Raw genomic sequence first — 19612 nt, 5'->3', positions numbered from 1 at the left:
ATCCTTCGCATCTTTTTTAGTGCCCGCACGCGCACGCTGACGCGTTTCTCGCTCTTCATTTCCGCACCCTCTATTCAGCTGCAGCTGGCGCGGCTCTCTCCTCCCATTGGCTGCAGCTGGCGTGACGTTCCTCAGAGTTTATTCGAGCTTACCAGAGTTACTCCTGTGCTTCACCCGTAGCCAGGATGGCTTCTTAGCCTGCGAGGTATCCAGTACTAGCGCAACTTGTGGAAATGTAGCGGGGCTGGTGGTTCGTATTTAATCTTTCAGTCAGTGAGCGAGTCACGCGATCTATTAGGCGATCGAGTGCAGTGCGGTATTGATTCCTTTATGCAGAACAGTGAACGGCGTTGCAGTGAGGCCACAATCACCATGCAGAGCTCTGAAGTGCGAGGGTGCGCTGAAATGGAGTCACGGATCAGAGCTAAACTCAAAGCTGGTACGAGGCAGCTGCGGAGCAATCACGCAGCACAGAGAACTTTATTATGAATTAATAACAAATTTGTTTTATTGGTTATTCCGCAGATACGCTCGCAGCGTTCGCATCTATGCGTTGGCGAGTAGCGTGTGCATATTCGAGCTGTCCTAATTCCCTCCGAAGAGCAAGGGATCGAATTGTACCCTGCTGTACTTTATATGCGTGCACAAAAACAAACCCGAGTTAAACTGAATAGAAAATATGCTGGTTTGTGTAGGGAAAGAAATGAAAGAATGCTGCGGGAACGCCGAAACAATGCCCGAGAGTCACCAGTTAGACAGGCTGCAATCAATATAGGAATATCTTGAGGATGGCCAACTACGATGACAACTACCGCGCATCTTAGGCGGGCTGCTTTGTGGGTGAATCAGTTTGCCAGAAGCACGCTCTCCTATGGCAATCGATAGCAAACAGATCGACCAGAAACCTGGCTGCTGGCTGCTGACAGAATAAAAATTAAGGCACTTGCTTTAAAGTGAATGCTTTGGAGGCTCTATGAGCGTTGTGTCCGGGTACCCACAGGAACGTCGAGCGAGAAGTGACTGTGTGTTATAACGCGAGAGTTAAATTGACACAGAAAAAAAGCCCGCAGCCGCTTTCACGATAAAGGGATTCGCAGACGAGTCAGGCGCGAACGGAAGGTGTGGTTGCCTTGACGGGCCACGAGTCCGGGAGGACCACGGCGCAGGACGAACGCCTTCCCTGGGGAAAGTGAGCCATGCCGGTGTCGGGGCAGCCGAAGACGGGTGCGAACTCCACCAGGTGCCTTAGGGGCAGGTTGACGCGGTACGGAGCGGGCAGCCCCGCCTGGTCCTGGTGCACCTCGTCGCTGGACTCGCAGTTGTCCAGGGCATAGTACACGAAGAACAGGTGGTCGGCCGACATCTCCGGCAACTTCTCGAAGCGGAAGTAGGTGCTGGGCAAGTGCTGTTCGAGGGACAGTTCCTGCGCAAGGAAAATAAAAACGAGGCATCTTCTACGAGGAAAGGAACTTCAGTCTGCAGTGAAGCTCCGCCCACATTCAGGACCACCGCGGACCGTGGCCCAGTGTTACCAACTGCTGTTTTCTTAAGTTTTATCCTGCAATAGCTTTCTCACCTGCGTAGTGACTCGGGGTATTTACAGCGCGCTGACGTCGCTCAACAAACACAAAAAACATCCACTTTAAGAAAGCCCAAGTGGTCGAAGTTAATCGGTAACCCTCCACTACGTCCCCCTTTAGTTTTGTATCACCCGCCTCCGGAAGCGCTGGAGGGAGCCAGTCGAAAACCAGTCCTACGGGCGAGGCGGAGTTCATTCCTTGAGTGGCTGGCGTAAGCTGCCGCTCTTATTTCAATATGCAGATTTTAGGAGCAACAGTAGCTTCAGAGCTGTACAAGAGAGGGCCGGATGCTGAAACCGGTAAACAAGCCGAGCCGATGCCCTAACGTTTCCAGAGGGACTGTTTTCCAGGTGTTCTAACCACGCGCTATTCTATGCTACTAAATTGTTCAAAGTTTTTCTAAAACTACTGAGCAAATAACTTATAATGGTTTTGTTACCGTCGTGGAGACGGCGACTGATAAAATACGCAGACCATAACCGATAATAGAAGGTGTTACGTTTCGCCTACGACGCGCGGTATAGCCGGCGCGGATGCAACGGACGCCGGGGCTTCGTTCAAAGTGGCGGTCATTTTGGCCCATTCAGTGCTGCCGCAACGCCTCCCGCCAAGCGCGTCCAGGCAGGTTTCAATGCCACGTGTCTTCGTGTGTGCGTGTGTGTGTGTGTGTGCATGTTGGTGCCCACGCTTGTCAAAGCGCGGCAGCCGGGGAGAGGAGCTCCCCAACTGGGAGGCGAGGAGGTCTGACCGGCGCCGGCCCGGCGGACGCGACACGTCACGTCTCAACATGTCCGTGCGTCGCCGTCTCGTGCGCTTCATCCCGAGCCGTTCCTTCTTGCCCTCGACTCCGAGGGTATAAAGGCAGCTGCCCCGGACGCCAAAGAGAGACTTCGATTTCTTCCGTCGAGTAACGTGGTCGCCCTGACCGGCTGCTCTTTTGCGATGCTAGAATAAACAAGTTGTTCTGTTGGCAGTCGACTCATCCTTTGCCAGGACCTTCGGATGTTTCCAGCTGTGCCCCAGGCCGACAGGCCAACGGTACCCTTGGGGCTTGCGACCCATTTGCAACAACTGGTTGCCAGCGGCGAGATCGCGACAACGGAGGCCAGCAGCGAAGATATGCGATCAACTGTATGATGAGCAGCACAACGACCATCCGGGAGCAGTGCAACGAGCCCTGTGTGATGACTGGTTGCCTGCAGCGGAACGACTGCGCTGAATTCTTGGCTGCGAGGTTTGGTGAGTGCGGGTCTTTCTTCTTCTGAGTTTTGCCAGGCTTTTGTTAGTGTCAGAAACAGAGCTGGTAATTGTGTTGTCGTTGCTGCCGGGTTAGTTTGCGGCAAGACAATAGTAGGCAGTAGAGAAAGCAGCATTCGGAGCAGCCATGGATTTGAAGTCGTTGCGCAAACCGAAATTGCTGGAGCTTGCAAGAGAGTTGGGTCTGGATGTCTCAGACAAACTCAGAAAACCAGAACTGCTAAGGGCTATTCTTGAGTTGGAGGCTGAGGATGACGAGCTGTCTGAATGCCTTGAGACCATTGAGGAGAGGGAGCAAAAAGAGAAAGACGAGCGCGAACGTAAAGAGCAAAAAGAGGAGCGCGAACGTAAAGAGCAAAAAGAGAAAGACGAGCGCGAACGTAAAGAGCAAAAAGAGAAAGACGAGCGCGAACGTAAAGAGCAAAAAGAGAAAGACGAGCGCGAACGTAAAGAACATAAAGAGAAAGAAGAGCGCGACCGTCAACACGCTTTGGAAATGAAGCGTCTCGAGGTAGAGATGGAACGCGCTCGTAATGGAAGTCAGGCACACGGTGCAGGAGAACGAGTATCGTTCAAAATGACTGACCTGATGCGGCCGTTTAAGCTTGGAGAGGACATTGGTTTGTACCTGGTTAACTTTGAGCGAACGTGCGAGAAGCAGGGGTTCTCTCGGGAAACGTGGCCACAGCGCTTGCTCACTTTGTTACCCGGCGAGGCGGCCGACGTAGTCGCTCGCTTGAAAAGAGAGGAGGCAGAGGATTTCGACCAAGTGAAATCGAGTCTGCTAAAAAAGTACAGGCTGTCAGCGGAGGCGTTCCGTCGGAAGTTTCGGGAAAATGAAAAAGGCAGAAGTGAGTCATACACAGAGTTTGCCTACAGGCTTATGTCAAACATGCAGGAGTGGCTCAAAGAAGAGAAAGCGTTTGGTGACCACGAGAAAATTCTGCAGTGTTTCGGGCTAGAACAGTTTTATAGTCGGTTACCTGAGAACGTGCGGTACTGGGTCTTGGATAGGCCAGACGTTAGTACAGTGGCTAAAGCCGCCGAGCTAGCCGAGGAGTTTGTGACGCGTCGGGCTCGCGGAGCTAAGGACGGTCAAAAGGGTGAATTTGGCTCCAAGTCTGAGAGGCCGAAGTTCACACCCATGAGAGCAAGGGGGGACACACGTAGTGCGGATGCGAGTGAAAGCAGTCCGACCGAACGTAAGGAGACGGCGGCAGCCGAAGCCGAACGCAGAAAGCGGTTCGAGACGAGGCAAGGGCGCGTGTGTTATACGTGCCAGAAGCCGGGTCACTTTTCGGCGCAGTGTCCAGAAACAAAAACAAAAGTCGTGTTTTTGTCATTATGCAGCACTGACGAGAACATGAAGCTTCTCGAGCCTTACATGCGAGACTTCCTCGTGAACGGGAAAGAGTGCCGAGTGCTTCGTGATTCCGCGGCTACAATGGATGTAGTTCACCCCTCTTACGTAGAACCCGATATGTTCACGGGCGAGTGCGCATGGATCAAGCAAGCCGTGGAAGCTCATAGCGTGTGTCTGCCCGTAGCAAAAGTGCTTATTGAAGGACCTTTCGGAGCAATTGAGACGGAGGCCGCAGTGTCATCTATGCTGCCCCCCCCCCCCCCCCCCCCCAGTAACCGTACCTATTTTCGAACAGGTCCGATCACCTCCTGCGCGAGAAGGGGCTTTTGTTTGGTGAGGCTAGCGTTCAGGCCTTAACCAGATCGAGAGTTCGGGAGCTCGCTGCAAAGGCGGTAGTTGCGGGGCCGACGTTGTCGAACAATGAGAAAGGGTCGGAGGCGCAGCAAGCTGATATTCAGAGCACGTCCGAACTGAATAAAATTGAGCCTGTAGCGTTGAAGGCACCAGGTACTGGAGAGGAGATGCCCGACACGGGAAAGTTAGAAGAGCTATCTGCAGATTTGCTCATCGCGCCTACGTCAGATGGACTTAATAGGTTGCTAAAAGTCAGCCGGTCGGCTTTGATAGCCGAGCAAAAAAAGGATGGCAGCCTAGAAAACATGCGCTGCAATGTCAAGGAAGGTATCGCCAAGAAAAATGCTCGTTTTGTGGAAAGAGGTGGGGTCCTGTACCGGAAGTATCTAGACCGCAGAGGAGTGGAGTTCGATCAGCTGATCGTGCCTCAGTGCTACCGTCAGGATCTGTCGCGCTTGTCGCATGGCGGTTCGTGGTCCGGACACCTAGGAGTTAAGAAGACTAAGGACAGTCTCTTGCAAGCGTACTATTGGCCAGGGTGTTTTCGTGACGCAGAACACTTTGTGAGGACATGTGACACCTGTCAGCGGGTTGGCAAACCAGGGGACAAATCGAGGGCGCCGTTGAAGTTGGTACCTATCATTACGGAGCCTTTTAGACGGCTCGTTATGGATACAGTGGGACCTCTGCCGGTAACAGCCACGGGGTACAGACATATTTTGACTGTGATCTGCCCAGCGACAAAGTTCCCTGAAGCAGTGCCGCTTAAAGAACTCAGCTCAGTTGAGATAGTCAATGCACTACTGTCCATATTTGCGCGAGTTGGTTTTCCTGCGGAAATCCAGTCAGATCAGGGCACACTGTTTACTAGCGCTTTGACGACAGCCTTTCTCGAAAGGTGTGGGGTAAAGCTGTTACACAGCTCAGTGTACCACCCACAGTCGAATTCCGTTGAGAAGCTCCACTCCGTCATGAAGCGCGTGTTGAGAGCATTGTGTTTTGAACAACAAAGTGATTGGGAGCTGTGTCTGCCTGGGGTGATGTTTGCATTAAGGACCGCGCCGCATGCGGCTACGGGGTTTTCGCCAGCTGAGCTGGTGTACGGTCGCTCGCTGCGGTCTCCGCTTCGCATGCTTCGAGACTCGTGGGAAGGCAGGGGCGACGACCCAGTCGTGGTCGAGTACGTGCTTAGGCTCCTAGAACGCTTAAGAAGGGCACAGGAGTTGTCAGGTGAAGCAATGGCAAAGGCCCAGCAGAGGGCCAAGGTTTATTATGATCGTACAGCCAGGGCCCGTCGTTTTGAGGTGGGCGATGAGGTAATGATATTGCGCACATCGCTAAAAAACAAACTCGACGTGCAGTGGGAGGGCCCAGCACGGATTGTTCAAAAACTGTCGGACGTTAACTACGTGGTGAGTCTGCCAGGAAAACGGAAAGCACAGCAAGTTTACCACTGTAATCTGCTCAAACCCTATAGACAACGGGAAGCAGTGGTGTGTATGATGGTAAACGTTCCCGAAGAGCTTCCGGTCGAGCTTCCGGGACTAGGCTCAGTGACGAACAGGGAAGACACTGATCAGGTCATTAGTGACTTAATCATTAAAGCACCGCTGTCGCCTGAGCAGAAAACCGAACTACACCAACTCTTACAAGAGTTTCAAGGTCAGTTCTCTGAGAGGCCCGGTAGGACTTCTGTCCTTACTCATGAAATAGAATTACCTCCCCAGAGCCAGTACGATCCAAGGCGTACCGGGTGTCACCCCGCCAGCGCGATATTATGGAGGCTGAGGTAAAGAAAATGCTACAGCTCGGTGTTATTGAGGCGGGTGAGAGTGATTATACCTCCCCTTTGATTTTAGTTGAGGTACCGGGCAAGGAACCTCGTCCTTGCGTCGACTACCGCAGGCTTAATTCCATCACTAAGGATCAAATTTATCCGATCCCTAACATCGAGGAGCGCCTTGAGAAAGTTAGTAGCGCTCAGTTTATTTCCACCCTAGATCTTGTCAGGGGTTATTGACAGGTTCCACTTACAGAAGAGGCTAGTAGGTATGCGGCGTTCATTTCACCAATGGGAACATTCCGTTCTAAGGTTTTGAGTTTTGGTTTGAAAAACGCGCCATACTGCTTTTCAAGCCTCATGGACAAAGTGTTGCGGGGACAGGAAGAATTCGCTTTACCGTATTTAGACGACGTAGCGATATTCTCCGCATCCTGGTCTGAGCATATGGCACACTTGCGGGCAGTGCTAACCCGCCTGCGCGAAGCGGGCTTGACAGTCAAGGCTCCCAAGTGCCAATTAGCACAGGCCGAGGTTGTCTACCTCGGCCACGTGATTGGACAGGGTCGTCGCCGCCCCTCTGAAATAAATGTGGCCGCTGTGCGAGACTTCCCGCAACCGCGCACGAAGACCGATATTCGGTCGTTCTTAGGTGTCGCCGGCTACTATCAGAGGTACATCCCCAGGTACTCCGATATCGCGGCTCCCCTGACGGACGCTCTAAGAAAAACAGAGCCCCAAACAGTCGTCTGGGGCGAGACAAAGGAAAGAGCTTTCAGCGCCCTAAAGAGCGCCCTAACAAGCCAGCCTGTGCTACGATCGCCAGACTACACAAAAGGGTTCGTTGTTCAGTGCGATGCTAGTGAGCGAGGCGTGGGCGTTGTACTGTGCCAACGGGAAAATGGAGAAGTGGAACACCCCGTTCTGTATGCTAGTCGTAAGCTGACATGTCGTGAGCAGGCGTACAGCGCCACCGAGAAAGAGTGTGCGTGTCTCGTGTGGGCCGTTCAGAAATTGTCATGCTACCTAGCCGGCTCGAGGTTTATCATTGAGACGGATCACTGCCCTCTCCAATGGCTGCAGACCATCTCTCCCAAAAATGGCCGCCTCCTGCGCTGGAGCCTCGCTTTGCAACAATATTCCTTTGAGGTGCGTTACAAAAAGGGGAGTCTCAACGGTAACGCCGATGGCTTAAGTCGAGGCCCCTAATTTAGGAATCCGCCTCAAAGTTGTTTGTTACTGATGTTTTCTTCCTGAGGCAGGATTTTTAACATATTGCTTTTGTTTAGTGTTTCAAAGTGATGACGTGCTTTCTAGTGCAATTTTCCCATTTGTGGACGCGTTCTGAGTACTGCTTGACTACTGTAAGGAACTAGGCAGTAGTATAAAAGGGGAAAGAGCCTGGCAGAGCTTAGTGAGGGTTATGTCGTGCTTGCTGACTGAGCGGTTGCGTTTCGGCGTAGTTCTAACGCTTGCTGGGAACGAGAACAAAAATGGCAACTCTCCAGAAGTCACTTTGCAGTGTCCTGTGTGAACCTGAACCTGAGAACGAGGCCTTCTCTGTGCGCTGCGCTCAAGCAACGCCGAGGAACGACCGATTTCGATTACGAGCATCATCGAGCGACATCCCTCCGGACAGCGGATGCAGTCCCCTGACCATCGGGATCTCCTTCTCCCGGCGGGGCGATCTGTTACGTTTCGCCTACGACGCGCGGTATAGCCGGCGCGGATGCAACGGACGCCGGGGCTTCGTTCAAAGTGGCGGTCATTTTGGCCCATTCAGCGCTGCCGCAACGCCTCCCGCCAAGCGCGTCCAGGCAGGTTTCAATGCCACGTGTCTTCGTGTGTGCGTGTGTGTGTGTGTGCATGTTTGTGCCCACGCTTGGGTGCCCACGCTTGTCAAAGCGCGGCAGCCGGGGAGAGGAGCTCCCCAACTGGGAGGCGAGGAGGTCTGACCGGCGCCGGCCCGGCGGACGCGACACGTCACGTCTCAACATGTCCGTGCGTCGCCGTCTCGTGCGCTTCATCCCGAGCCGTTCCTTCTTGCCCTCGACTCCGAGGGTATAAAGGCAGCTGCCCCGGACGCCAAAGAGAGACTTCGATTTCTTCCGTCGAGTAACGTGGTCGTCCTGACCGGCTGCTCTTTTGTGATGCTAGAAAAAAACAAGTTGTTCTGTTGGCAGTCGACTCATCCTTTGCCAGGACCTTCGGATGTTTCCAGCTGTGCCCCAGGCCGCCAGGCCAACGCTACCCTTAGGGCTTGCGACCCATTTGCAACAAAGGATACCGTCGGCAAAACCCTGGGGAAATACTCTCTATGACGATTTCCATAATTAAAAATATTCCATACATCCCCTATATGGAGAACACGAAGAGCATACGAGGTGTCTACGGACAATACTGAAGACGTGTAGGGAAGAGAACACATACGGACTGCGCGTGACGTCACACAGATCAAATGGATACCCAGTGGAAACCGCCCAGAGAGCGTATGGATTTCCGCATTTTTTCATTTTCATACAGACACCATATTCCCGCACAGCCATATGCGCAGCTCTACGGGACGTCTCACTAGGAAAACGTTTCAATAGAAAACAGATGACCTCGTGGAGGATTTCGCTCTTTCGAACGCCTTGCGACGTGGAAACATTGGCCGGCCCAAAATAAACAGCGCACCTGGAAGGCCCTGTAGGCCAACTGCAGCGCCACCGTCTGCTGCAGCGCGGCGCCCCTGGACAGCGCAGGGTCTGGGGGTGCCTGGCCCTTGATGCTGCCAGGGAGCTGGCCGAGGTCACGCTCGAAGCAGTTCAGCAGCAACTCTAGCTTCTGGATGTCGTCCGCAAACCTAGGCCGTAAATGTCGTTTACATGCATCAGCACACATACTAGAAGATGTGCTAAGGTTTTTTAATTTTGAAACAATTATCGAATCTCAGCTGATTGATACGCAGCGATAGCAGAGCTGACAGCAACAAAGCAGAGGACGCGGTGGCCAACTACATCAGGAAGGGATTGAAAGGGATGCGAGACGCGAGAACAAACATCCAAATGATATGGACACTGCAGATAATATTGGCACGGATGGGGAAAACGCAGCCGCGCAAGCGGGTGGGCTTGATCAAATGTAGTACCAGAAAGATATTAAACGCAAACAAGACAATTGAGCAATGAACAACAAAACAAGAAGCGTTAGTCAGAAGAAGCTCATTACTATTTTAACTTCTGAGGCGCGAAGGTTTGTTATGAAGTGTTTACCACCCTGGCTTTATCTCCTTTCCAGGAGCTAATGTGCTGGTGTTTTTGTGTTCCCACCTCAGTTTTCTTGTTCGCGTTTCATTCGGCGCTGATGTAGTACAACGCCCCACACCCCAACTTCCTGCCGAACCTGGTAGATCAAAATCCCCACCGAAAACTGGTCAATGAAGGCTCCCCCGACACAGCACTGATGCACTACGTTCGGACTAAAATGAAAGCAGGCAGCAGGCGTCGGTTATCGGAAGGAACACCAGCGCCTGTGATTGACACTACGGGACAGCTCTCTCGGCCGCAAGAGATCTTCTTGAACACCGTTATTACAGAATCAGCGTACAACCCGCACATACGTACTTCACAAGTGGTATTTAGCCAGACACGACGAACCTATGCACAACAGATGCACCCACTGCCAAGAACACTGTAGAGCAGATCTGCATCTTATACGGACTTGCCCCTCTTTCTCGCTAGGGAGACACAAAACTCAGCACGTACTACATGGCCACCCTAACAGACCAGATACGACCAAGCCCCGCAGCACAACATGCCATCGCGGCATACGGCAGTGAGAGCGGCTTGCTTCGAGTAGTGTAAAAGAAGTCGACGGACTTGCGACGCGCAGCTCTGAAGGCTATGAAGACGACCGCCTAAAACCCCATTCCTCCTATTATAAATCCCCAACAGCGGCCGAGTGCTATCCCTCCCCATTGCAGTAACGGCTTTAATCACTCATTCATTTTGAATAGGAATGAACACACACGCACACACACGCACGCACACACACACGCACGCACACACAGACACACGTGTGTGTGTGCGTGCTTTCTTTTAAATTTTTATTTCCTTTCCAATGCCACTACTCATTAGCATAGAGTCGTAAGGCAAAGCGCATACTAAGTTCACCTTTGTTCGCCAAAAAGCAACAGTTTTTAGGGATACCACAGTGACGTCCTCTGGGATTTTTCTCGACCACCTCAGCTGTCAACGACGACAACGACGGGTTTCACTGCCGATGAGGCCCATAATGCTTTCGCATAAAAAGTAGAAATTAAATTTGGTGCTCTGCAAATCACAGCTGACGTCGCTGTCTAAATGTAAAGCGAGCAGCAGAGGCAACTGTTTATCAATTCTCTTTTACACTGAAGACGCACGAAATGCCTTTCAAAGCCATTGTAAGTGAGCCTGGTTCTCGGCACCTGAACATAAACCAGTACTTGTCTAGAGAATTAAAAATGCTCGTTGTGAAAGACCCATTACGATCAAAGAAATCGGGCTGAGTTATGTATTTTCTACGCCGCACTGAAAAAATTGAATTCGGTTTTTCTATCGACTAGAAGACTTGTTCCATGCCGCGTCATAAACTTTAACTTCTGCCAAATCGTGCGTCAAGGAATACGGCTGTTGCAGAATGCACCTGGAATTTCAGTGGGGAATGCTTTGAACCAATTAGAATCTTCCCTTAAAGCAAGTTTTATTGTTTTCATTAAGTAGCCAGCCGTCTTACAGCACAAATGTATTCGTATTCGGTCCTGTGTTACAGAGCAGACAGATTTGTAGACAATGTTTTTAACGAAGGCAAATTTTTAGTTTTTAGGTGCGTAGGCTAAGTTTAGGTTCTCTTAATTCCGTACTCTTCCTAGCGCGATACGGTTAGTATGTTTAAATGATATTAAGCAGCATGGTCAAGACCTGGTTTTTATTCACGACTTCCCCCAAAAGAAGGATTCACAGTTTTAAGGCCTAAAGCCGGAGATCCGTAAACAGCATGCGTGTTCGGCTGACCAGCCACATGTAAAGAAAGAATAGCAGCTTCATGTATACTCGTATACCCCACCATATCTACACCTTAAGAGAGGGAGAAGGCCAAACTTGACTGCCTCGATCATCCTCCAGGCATACAAGACGGCCCTCGGGCTACCCAGAAAGACATCTGCTGACAAACTCCTTGCCCTTGGAATTCACAACACCGTAGGTGAGCTAACGGAAGCACACACCACCACGCAACTGTACAGACCCTCGAACGCCAAGGTGGGCAGACACATACTGGCCAATCTGGACATGAACGCCCAATCGACGGCAGACGACCCCAGATCGATACCCTACGCATATGAAAAATGGTTACGGTCAGTTTCCTGCCTAAAAACATGCAGCCCGAACTAGACGAAGCAGAAGAAAGGCAAGGGCGGAAGCTCGCGAAATACAAAGACCAACGAGGGGTGCTATACGTAGACGCAGCAGACTATGGAATGAAGGATCGTACGTTTGTGATTTGCGCGGAGACTGAGCCACGCTTGAACGCACCCGCAAAAGGGGTCGCAGCGGTCATAGTACGCGCCTAAAACTCCGAAACCGCTGAGGAAGCAGCCATACTCATGACCAGTGCCAACACAGACGCTGACGTAATCATCAGTGACTCCAAATCGGCCATACGTAACTTTGCGAGGGACCGAGTTCCATCCACCGCTCTGAGAATTCTAAAAGTACTTAAGCCCCACACCCATACCAGGGAGATCAATCTAATGGGAGCCCGGGCACGTTCGGACAATGCCGAGAACGAAGCTGCCCGCAATCACGCTTGGGGTCTCGTCGGCCGAGCAGTGGATATATCGGAATTGGATGTAGCGAATGAGGGTCTGACCTCTTTTCATGACATCACTCAGTGAAACCACCACGTGAGGCTAGGCATGCGGCTACTGGAAACGTCCCTCAGCAAAAATCAAGGAATAATCTGACGCAGACTTAAGACCTACTCGCATCCATGCACGTAGGTATATATACACACATATACCCCGATCAAATCAGTCAGCACTATAAACTCTGCGGGGACCTAGCTACCCTAGATCGCATATTACGGGACTGCCCGGAGGATTCCCCTCCTTCAGATCTCGTGGATTCTCCCTTACTCAGAGCACGGGAAGGTGTGCTGCTCTGTTCGGACCCGACCACGCAAGTGAAGGCTACAGGGCGAGCTGAAAGGTCGCCGCCGCCAGCCATCAACTTCACCGCTGTCGAAAAATTGAACGCATCCGGTGCCAACGGACGCAACTCCGCCGTTCAAAACCATTCAAGGCCGCTGGCCTGGTCACAACCACAGCGGTGGCATTGGGATAAATATAGGGCGGGTTGGTGTGCTTATTCTAAATTATAGCCATTTCCAAAGGTAAGTTTATTTCCCCTCAAGGAAATTTGTTTTTGAGAGCATTAAGTTTGCATCTCAAACCATTAAACTTTGACTTAGGTAAAAACAAAGTAAGCATGAAAGTTTTGTTGGGAAACATTTGAAATGGCAGAAAAATAGCCCGATAAAAAAGCCGTAACAGATTTGGCGGGAGAATTTTGGAGGAGTATTACGCCTACCACGGGAATATTACGACTGCCGAGCACAGCAATAGATGAGCTCATCCGCATACTATTCTGAATTTTATGATGTGCTGGTTCCCAATGCATTCACTACCTGGTATTGTTGGCTACTCAAGTGCAAGCTAGTTATAGCGTCATCGTCTAGTCGCTTAGGTATCATGGCTACGAGCGTACAAATAGCGGCGAGCTCTCAGTCCGAATTGGAGGAGGTGCCATGAAGCCAAAAATTTCAGGTGTTTTGAAAGCGGTCACCTGATGGAGAAAAAACAAGAAAGCGTTTCTTTGGCGCCGACTGGTAGCAATGTTTGGAGCATTTATTTTTTTTTTCCTTCTTGTGCCCTCCCGTGAAAACATATCCATCCTCAGAGCGGTTGCTGACAAAAAGCTGTTTGAGCCTAGTCAGATATGTCATACCGATGAGTTCCTCAACTAACCGTGCCACTATAATAAGCCGCAAGCATTGCACTTTCGCCGTGCATATGGATACTTATTTGCAGTGCATGTACCAATGAACACCTCTACTTCATTTGCAGTCATAAAACAATTCGATATCACAGCGGTAACCTGCATTGAATGCGAAAGCATTGACGCCTCTTCGGCTCTCGTCGCCTCTATTTGCTCCTCTTTGCCTATATTGCCCCTATTTGCCCGAGAATTTGCGCAATTCGTCTAATTCCCACAACGCTTCGTTCCAAACATTCAAATTTGGCGCCGCGCGTTGGCTCCGCCCACACTTCCGGTCACGTGGTACTGCACTTCCAGGTGGTGGTAGTGGTTTTATTAAAAATAATAGTAAAAAGGAAGGAAAATATTTTTGCTAGCCCCGGCATCTGCCATCGATACTGAAGCACCTGAGCTGGGGCAGCGGAAATAAAGGATAGCAGGCAGAATGGAGAAATGAAATGAAAGAGGTGAGGGGACAGGAAGAGAGGATAGGGGGAGAAGTAATATGTACAAACTATTTACACAATAAGAAATGTGTCCAGGTTGTGCGCGTGATTAGTTCATTTTAGAGGAATTAAATCACACACGCGCACAACACTGTGTTGGTTACAACTGGAGTGGGGAGTCCAGTTATTAATCGTTCAAGGTAAAACTCGCGGAGCGTTCGGTCAATGCGTGTAACTACCTGACGGAGAACAGACGGGATGTCAAGCCCGTGTGTTCGAGGAATGCACTGAGGCTCACCAAAGTTCGCTCACGAGTGCGCGCACTGCCCTTCGGCCACAATAGCGTCTTGATGGAGTCTGGTAGTATGCCCTGCGTCCTATAGGCCACGAGCATATCGCGACGAGCATCGGCGAACTCGGCACAGTGAAGGAGCAGGTGTTCTAGTGTTTCCACTGCACCGCATCCGTCACACACATCACTCGTCGCGATTCCGTGACGCACCCGTCGTTCCCCGGGCCACACGCAGCCAATGCGCCTCCAGCATTTCAAATTTGGTGCCACTTTTGCTCTGATCACGGCCACTTTTTGCCCCAAAGATGTCTCGTCAAAAAATGGAAAGACCACAGTAGACCCCTCGCGCTAAGCCTTTTCCACACTAGCAAATGCCATTGGCGCAGTCACCGCAGTTAGCGCGGTGATCTCTGCTGACACTCACAGCGAAGAAACGTTCCGAGACACCGACACTAATTGATGAGCTTCGATGACGTGAAGCTTGAGGAGAACTTTAGCTCAAGAACATTGAAACTTTGTCATACTCTCACACAGCCACTTCGCCCCCGCCCCTGCCGCCCCATCGCAAATCGCCGCAGTGCTGGCGCCGCGCTGGGTTTAGTGGGAGTCCCCACGAGAACCGGAGTGCTTAGAGTGAGAGGCGAGTCTTCGGCAAAGAGCCTGCCGAATGTAGTGGTGGCGTATCTCAGAGCGCTCCAAGGCAACTGAAAGCGACCACTCCATGTCAACTGTACAGTACTGCAACTTCCTCCTGGCTCACCAGAAAGCTTTTTAAACTGCGATTCTGGCTCATAACCAGCTCCGAATGCCACTAAGAAGATAATACACACGCAGTGTGAATGGTAAATGATTTCCAATCTGATAATGTTTGCTTTAATAAATGATGAGAAAGAGTAATTTTAACCCAGAGGCTTAGAACTGCTGCCTCACGCGTTTAAAAACGCAGCGATAATACACTGCGCACAAAACCGATGGTACGAGGGATTTGTGCTCTTACCTGTTCTCATAAAACTCAGGTAGCGGTGCATAACAGGAAGCCGTGGTACTTAACCCCTCACAGAGCGGAATCATGCTATTTAGAACATACTTCCACATCCCTTTGAGGAGATTTCAACAGAAAACTTGGGGCGATAGAGGGTGAGAGGATCATTGCTGAAGAAATGCGCGCATCAATGCGCCAGAAACTGCACCGACGAACTGCAGGCAATTGAGATCGTGCAACTGAAGGCAAGCTGAAGGAGTGCCTCCGGGTTCACTATAGGCGTGCTTGGCCAGGAATAGGCTTACCTGAGCGAATCGGCTTCGTAGGCGGTGTCAAAGAGCTTCTCCACAAGGCCTCGGTAGAACCGCACAGCATAGCGTGACAGGTGCAGCACGGACGCGCTGCTGTTGGTTGGCATCGAGGCGTTGAATAGCGCTGCCGGGATGCGCACGCGCCGCCTCGAAGCGTCGTAGCTGGTCTGCGTCCGCAGGGGCGACAGTGAAGTGGGCGCCAGGCTGCTGGCGTTGCGCCCCCGGAGCCTCGCCTGCTGCTGAGAGCGGGCAACGGCGCGGTAGAGCTGGACCGGGTTGTCTTTGGGGTAGCCGGACGCGGACGCGTTCGCAAAGCAGGAGTGGTTCCCGTGACCGAAGGACGCAGCTTGCCGCCGCTTGAGCTGGTATCGGTGGACGAGTGCCTCGTATTCGTTCATCCAGGCCAGGTGGGGAATGTGGCGACTGAAGATCTTCTCCAGCTGACTCAGCTTGTCGGCAATGAGCTCGTGCGAGTCTAGAGCTTGCGTCGAGAGCTTGACGAGGCAGGAGGGCAAGACGCTCTCCACAGCCATCAGGCACAGAACCTTCGAGTCAGTCACGCTGGTGAATGTCCTGCCCCGAAGGTCCTTGCAGAATAGCTGCCTCAACGCCTGGTGCTTTTCCGGGAGGAATGGGGCCATTCGTATTAGTACTAGAAAACCGACGTAGTTCATGACTGCCCTCGCCGGCAGCTCGCGAAGCGCCGCAGGCAGGTAGCTTCTGATATATCTCGATGAGCGGAGGATTACGGTCGTCGACGAATTGAAGTGTAGAGCGTTGTCGAAAGCGACCCGTAAAAAGTCGGTGACAGCCGTGTCCAAATCAGAAAGCCTGACCGAAGCATAACCGCCCAACTTGAGCTCTTCCAGTTCAGCGATGGCGGGCTCAGGCGGTGTTGAGCCGAGACGAATTAAGACAGTCATTACCTCGTCCATAAGGGTTGTGTTCAGGGTCTGAATGAACACCGAGGCGACGTCGCTGAGCGCGTTGCGGAATTGCGCTGTCACCACAGGTCTCGAAGCGTCGTTGGTGGAGAAGACGTGCTTAGGCTCGCGCAGCTCTACAGCAGAAACATCGGTCTCCCGGAAACTTTCTATCATGGCCACGTCGAGCAAGGTGGGCAAGCCTAAGTCTCTCACAATTTCACCAGCGAATGTCCACGACTCCCGATTTGCGGCCGCGGCTTCTCTGGGCCACTTCTGGATCGCCCACGCCTTGAAAAGCTCCTTCATGGTCGTAGGTGCCACAGCAGCCTTCTTAGGATCAGCGCACGCGTTGTAAAGAGAAACAGCTAAGCCGACGTCGTGCTCCTCATTCGAAGCCAGCAGCTGTAGCAGGTTTTCAACCAAGTGGTCTTGAAGGATGGTGTCGGTGGAGACTGTTGCACCTGTTCCCTTGTTGTCGCCCAAAGGGTGTGCCTTGGCCCAAGAGCCGCAGACGTGTTCGTAGAAATTCTCGCATGGCCCAACAGCGCTGCTGCCTAGCAGAGACTTGATGTAGTCCGCTTCGCGATCACAGAACTCAGACGAGCAGTACAACACGTCGGGGTGTGAAGAGACGTCGGTGGGTATCGTTCCCGTGGCCGGCGAATCAGTGGTAATCCAAGTTGCGGTGACCACGTAAATGAGCCCCACGAAAAGAAGAGCCAAAGCGAGCAGAATCGCCGTCACCAAGCCAAATTCAGTCCAGGTACTTTCCTCCTCGTCATCGGCGGCTGGCACTGCGACAGGCTGGGCCGCCAACTGAACCTCATGTTGAGGTACAACGGTCCCGGTCTCAGACTTAACACCCTTTGTAGCAGCGTCCGTGAAAACATTTGGGGATCCCAGGTTTGTCCCTGGAATCTGTTCCGAAGTGGCTTTCGGCACGAGTGCGACGGACTGGGGCGAGGCAGCAACTTTCGGAACAGTTTTAGCAAGTGCGACGGGCTGAGGCGAGGCAGCGACTTTCGGAGCGGTTCGAGCAATGTATTTTTCCTGCGTAGATTTCTGGTCTTTCGTTTTCTTTTTGCTTTCTGGCGGCAATGCTGATGACAAAGTAGGCCTCGGACTTGAGGGGCGGAACATGGCGACGTAAGGCCTGAATTCGGGATATTCAAGGTCCACATCGCTTTCTGTTGGTAGTTCTGACACCTTCACCATAGACGACCCTTCTATTGAGGGCTTGACTATGCTCCGTGCATGAGAGTCTTGTGATGCTTTACCTGCGGCGCTCTTTAGAGGCGTCATGGGAGTTTGCTTTCCATGATGTGCCGGAGCTGCAGGAAAGACCTTAGGAAGCTTGGCTTCTCCTTCAGTCCCCACAAATATAAAGATATCTTTCTGCCCTTCTCCGCTTTTTCCAATGGATTTGGCGGAAGCTAGCGTTATTTCCGGCACCTCGACTTCGCTGCAATGCTCAGGATGCTGCGTTAGAAACTGTTCTCGGGCATTGGAAGCTTCTTTGAGAAGCTCAGGGGGAGACATTTGTTGCCCAGAGAACCGTTGAGGGCGAGATGCTGGTGTTGGCTGAGGGGGAGACTGTGGAGTTGTGGTTTTATTTTTTGAGTGAAAAACTTTGGGAAGTTTTGCTTCGCCTTCCAAAGATGTTTTCTCGCCACTGTTCTGTAATAGCTTCTTATTGACGTCGTCCATGCGGGTTAAAGGCAAGATGTTTTTGTGGGGCGTCGCTGGAACCAAGGTGGGGCGATCATCCACAGTCGTCTTTGCAGCGTTCTGTTCACCACGACCAAAGACTTGATTTTGCAATTCGTCTTTATTGGGTAGTATATTTGTCACCGCGTTGCTAACGGCGGTTAAAAGCACGTTAATGTGTGCCGCATCAAGGTTTCCGGAAGCGTGTGCATCCAAGGCCGCCTTTGAAGCGTCGTTCTGTTCACCTAAATTTCCACTCTGTGGAGAGTTTTGCGATGGTCCCTTCCCAGTCGGTTTTTCTTGCGTTGTGTTGGAATGCTCAGGGAGCTTTATATCATTGACCTCGCTTACATGTTTGGAACTGCAAAGTCCGCCTTTTGGTGGCCTGTCGAGAAGCTTTTTAGAGTCGTCTGCAGATTCTGTGCCATTCCTGTGTAGCTCTGCGACTACACTTGGTTGCTGAGGATTATAGTTGGCTTCTGATGCCGAGGGCGGGCTCTGAGAATATTCCTCCGGGGGAGTAGCCTTGTCTTGTTTTAGGGGAGCATTTGGGACAGGCGGCAGAGAGCTATTCGGATTTTGGTGCATACTGTCTGCGTGACTTAATGGTTCGGACTCCTTGGCCTCGCCTGCTTTTTTATCACCACTGAGTCCGCCGTCTGTTGTCTTTTCGGAAAGTTTTTGAGCGTCACTTGCAGGTTTCGTATCATTCTTGAGCGGCTGTTCGACAGCACCAGGTTTGCCAGGCAATGCGTTCGCAGGTTCTTTCGGCAATTCCGACGTCGGGCTCTGAAGGGGCTTTGACGGAAATTTCATGCCTTGCTTTGGAGAAGAAGATGAGGGAGATGCCGCGGTGTTGGGATAAGGCTTTCCCACTGACGCCACAAGCGACCTGTAAATGGGCACTTTAACGTTGTTACCACACTTCGCTTTCATGGGAGGACTTGTTGGCGATGACTTGTCTAACCGAGGTGACGCTTGACCAATAGCAGCAGCTGGCAGCGAAGCGAACGAATTAGTTGGTTTCCCCGAAGTCAGGCCAGACTGGAGCGGTGACGTGGTTGATGCTATTGTCAGGCTGGTGCCCGGGCCTTTTCCAACAGACACAATGAGGGCTCGGTGTGCGGGTGGATCGCGTTCGTTGATACCAGGAAAGGTCGGTATCGCTGGCGAAACGATGCCCACCGGTGAAAATCCCAGATCAGGTGACTCAGAGGAAGATGACGACACTGACCTGGCATCGCGTTTAAACGAGGCATCTAAGGGCCGTATTGTGCGCGTCTTCTTCTTCGAAGTTGCTCCGGGTGAATTAAACCCAGACGGCGGAGTTTGCACAGAGGGTGCACCAAGCGGCGATGGAGAAAGAGAACCTTTACCGGTTTCACGTTTAGGCTTGGGGAACAATGCGCTAAAAAGCCGCGTTTCATGTGAACGTGAACTCTCGAGAGTCTTCGTTCTTTCCTCAGCACTAGCCTTTGCTCGTGAAGCACTGTCACTGGGAATCTCAGGCAATGACCTTTCTATCGAGGAAAGGAGAGTTTTCGCAGGTGAATTGAAAC

General features: G+C 51.8%; 1 protein-coding gene across 1 annotated transcript; it reads right to left on the bottom strand.

Annotated features, from left to right (window-relative positions):
- Positions 1–599: 599 nt before the first annotated feature.
- Positions 600–16415, bottom strand: LOC144133897 (uncharacterized). The gene is made up of 3 exons (XM_077666958.1): positions 15415–16415; positions 9011–9179; positions 600–1423 (listed from the first exon to the last, which is right to left on the bottom strand). Exons 1-3 carry the CDS (start codon positions 16353–16355, stop codon positions 1103–1105), a joined length of 1431 nt encoding a protein of 476 aa, XP_077523084.1. The 5' UTR covers positions 16356–16415; the 3' UTR covers positions 600–1102.
- Between the last annotated feature and the right edge of the window lie 3197 nt (positions 16416–19612).

The sequence above is a fragment of the Amblyomma americanum genome, chromosome 5 (assembly GCF_052857255.1).
Source record: "Amblyomma americanum isolate KBUSLIRL-KWMA chromosome 5, ASM5285725v1, whole genome shotgun sequence".
In the NCBI taxonomy this organism is placed as follows: Eukaryota; Metazoa; Arthropoda; class Arachnida; order Ixodida; family Ixodidae; genus Amblyomma; species Amblyomma americanum.
Note: the sequence above shows the minus strand (reverse complement) of the source record. Positions and strands in the feature narration are given on the sequence as shown.

Excerpts from the sequence above, each read along its gene's own strand:
- LOC144133897 (XM_077666958.1), bottom strand. The coding sequence starts at position 16,355 with ATGGACGAGGTAATGACTGTCTTAATTCGTCTCGGCTCAACACCGCCT. Across the intron at positions 9,180-15,414 it reads TACGAAGCCGATTCGCTCAG|GTTTGCGGACGACATCCAGA; the intron begins GTAAGCCTATTC and ends TTTACGGCCTAG. Across the intron at positions 1,424-9,010 it reads TGGCCTACAGGGCCTTCCAG|GAACTGTCCCTCGAACAGCA; the intron begins GTGCGCTGTTTA and ends TTCCTTGCGCAG.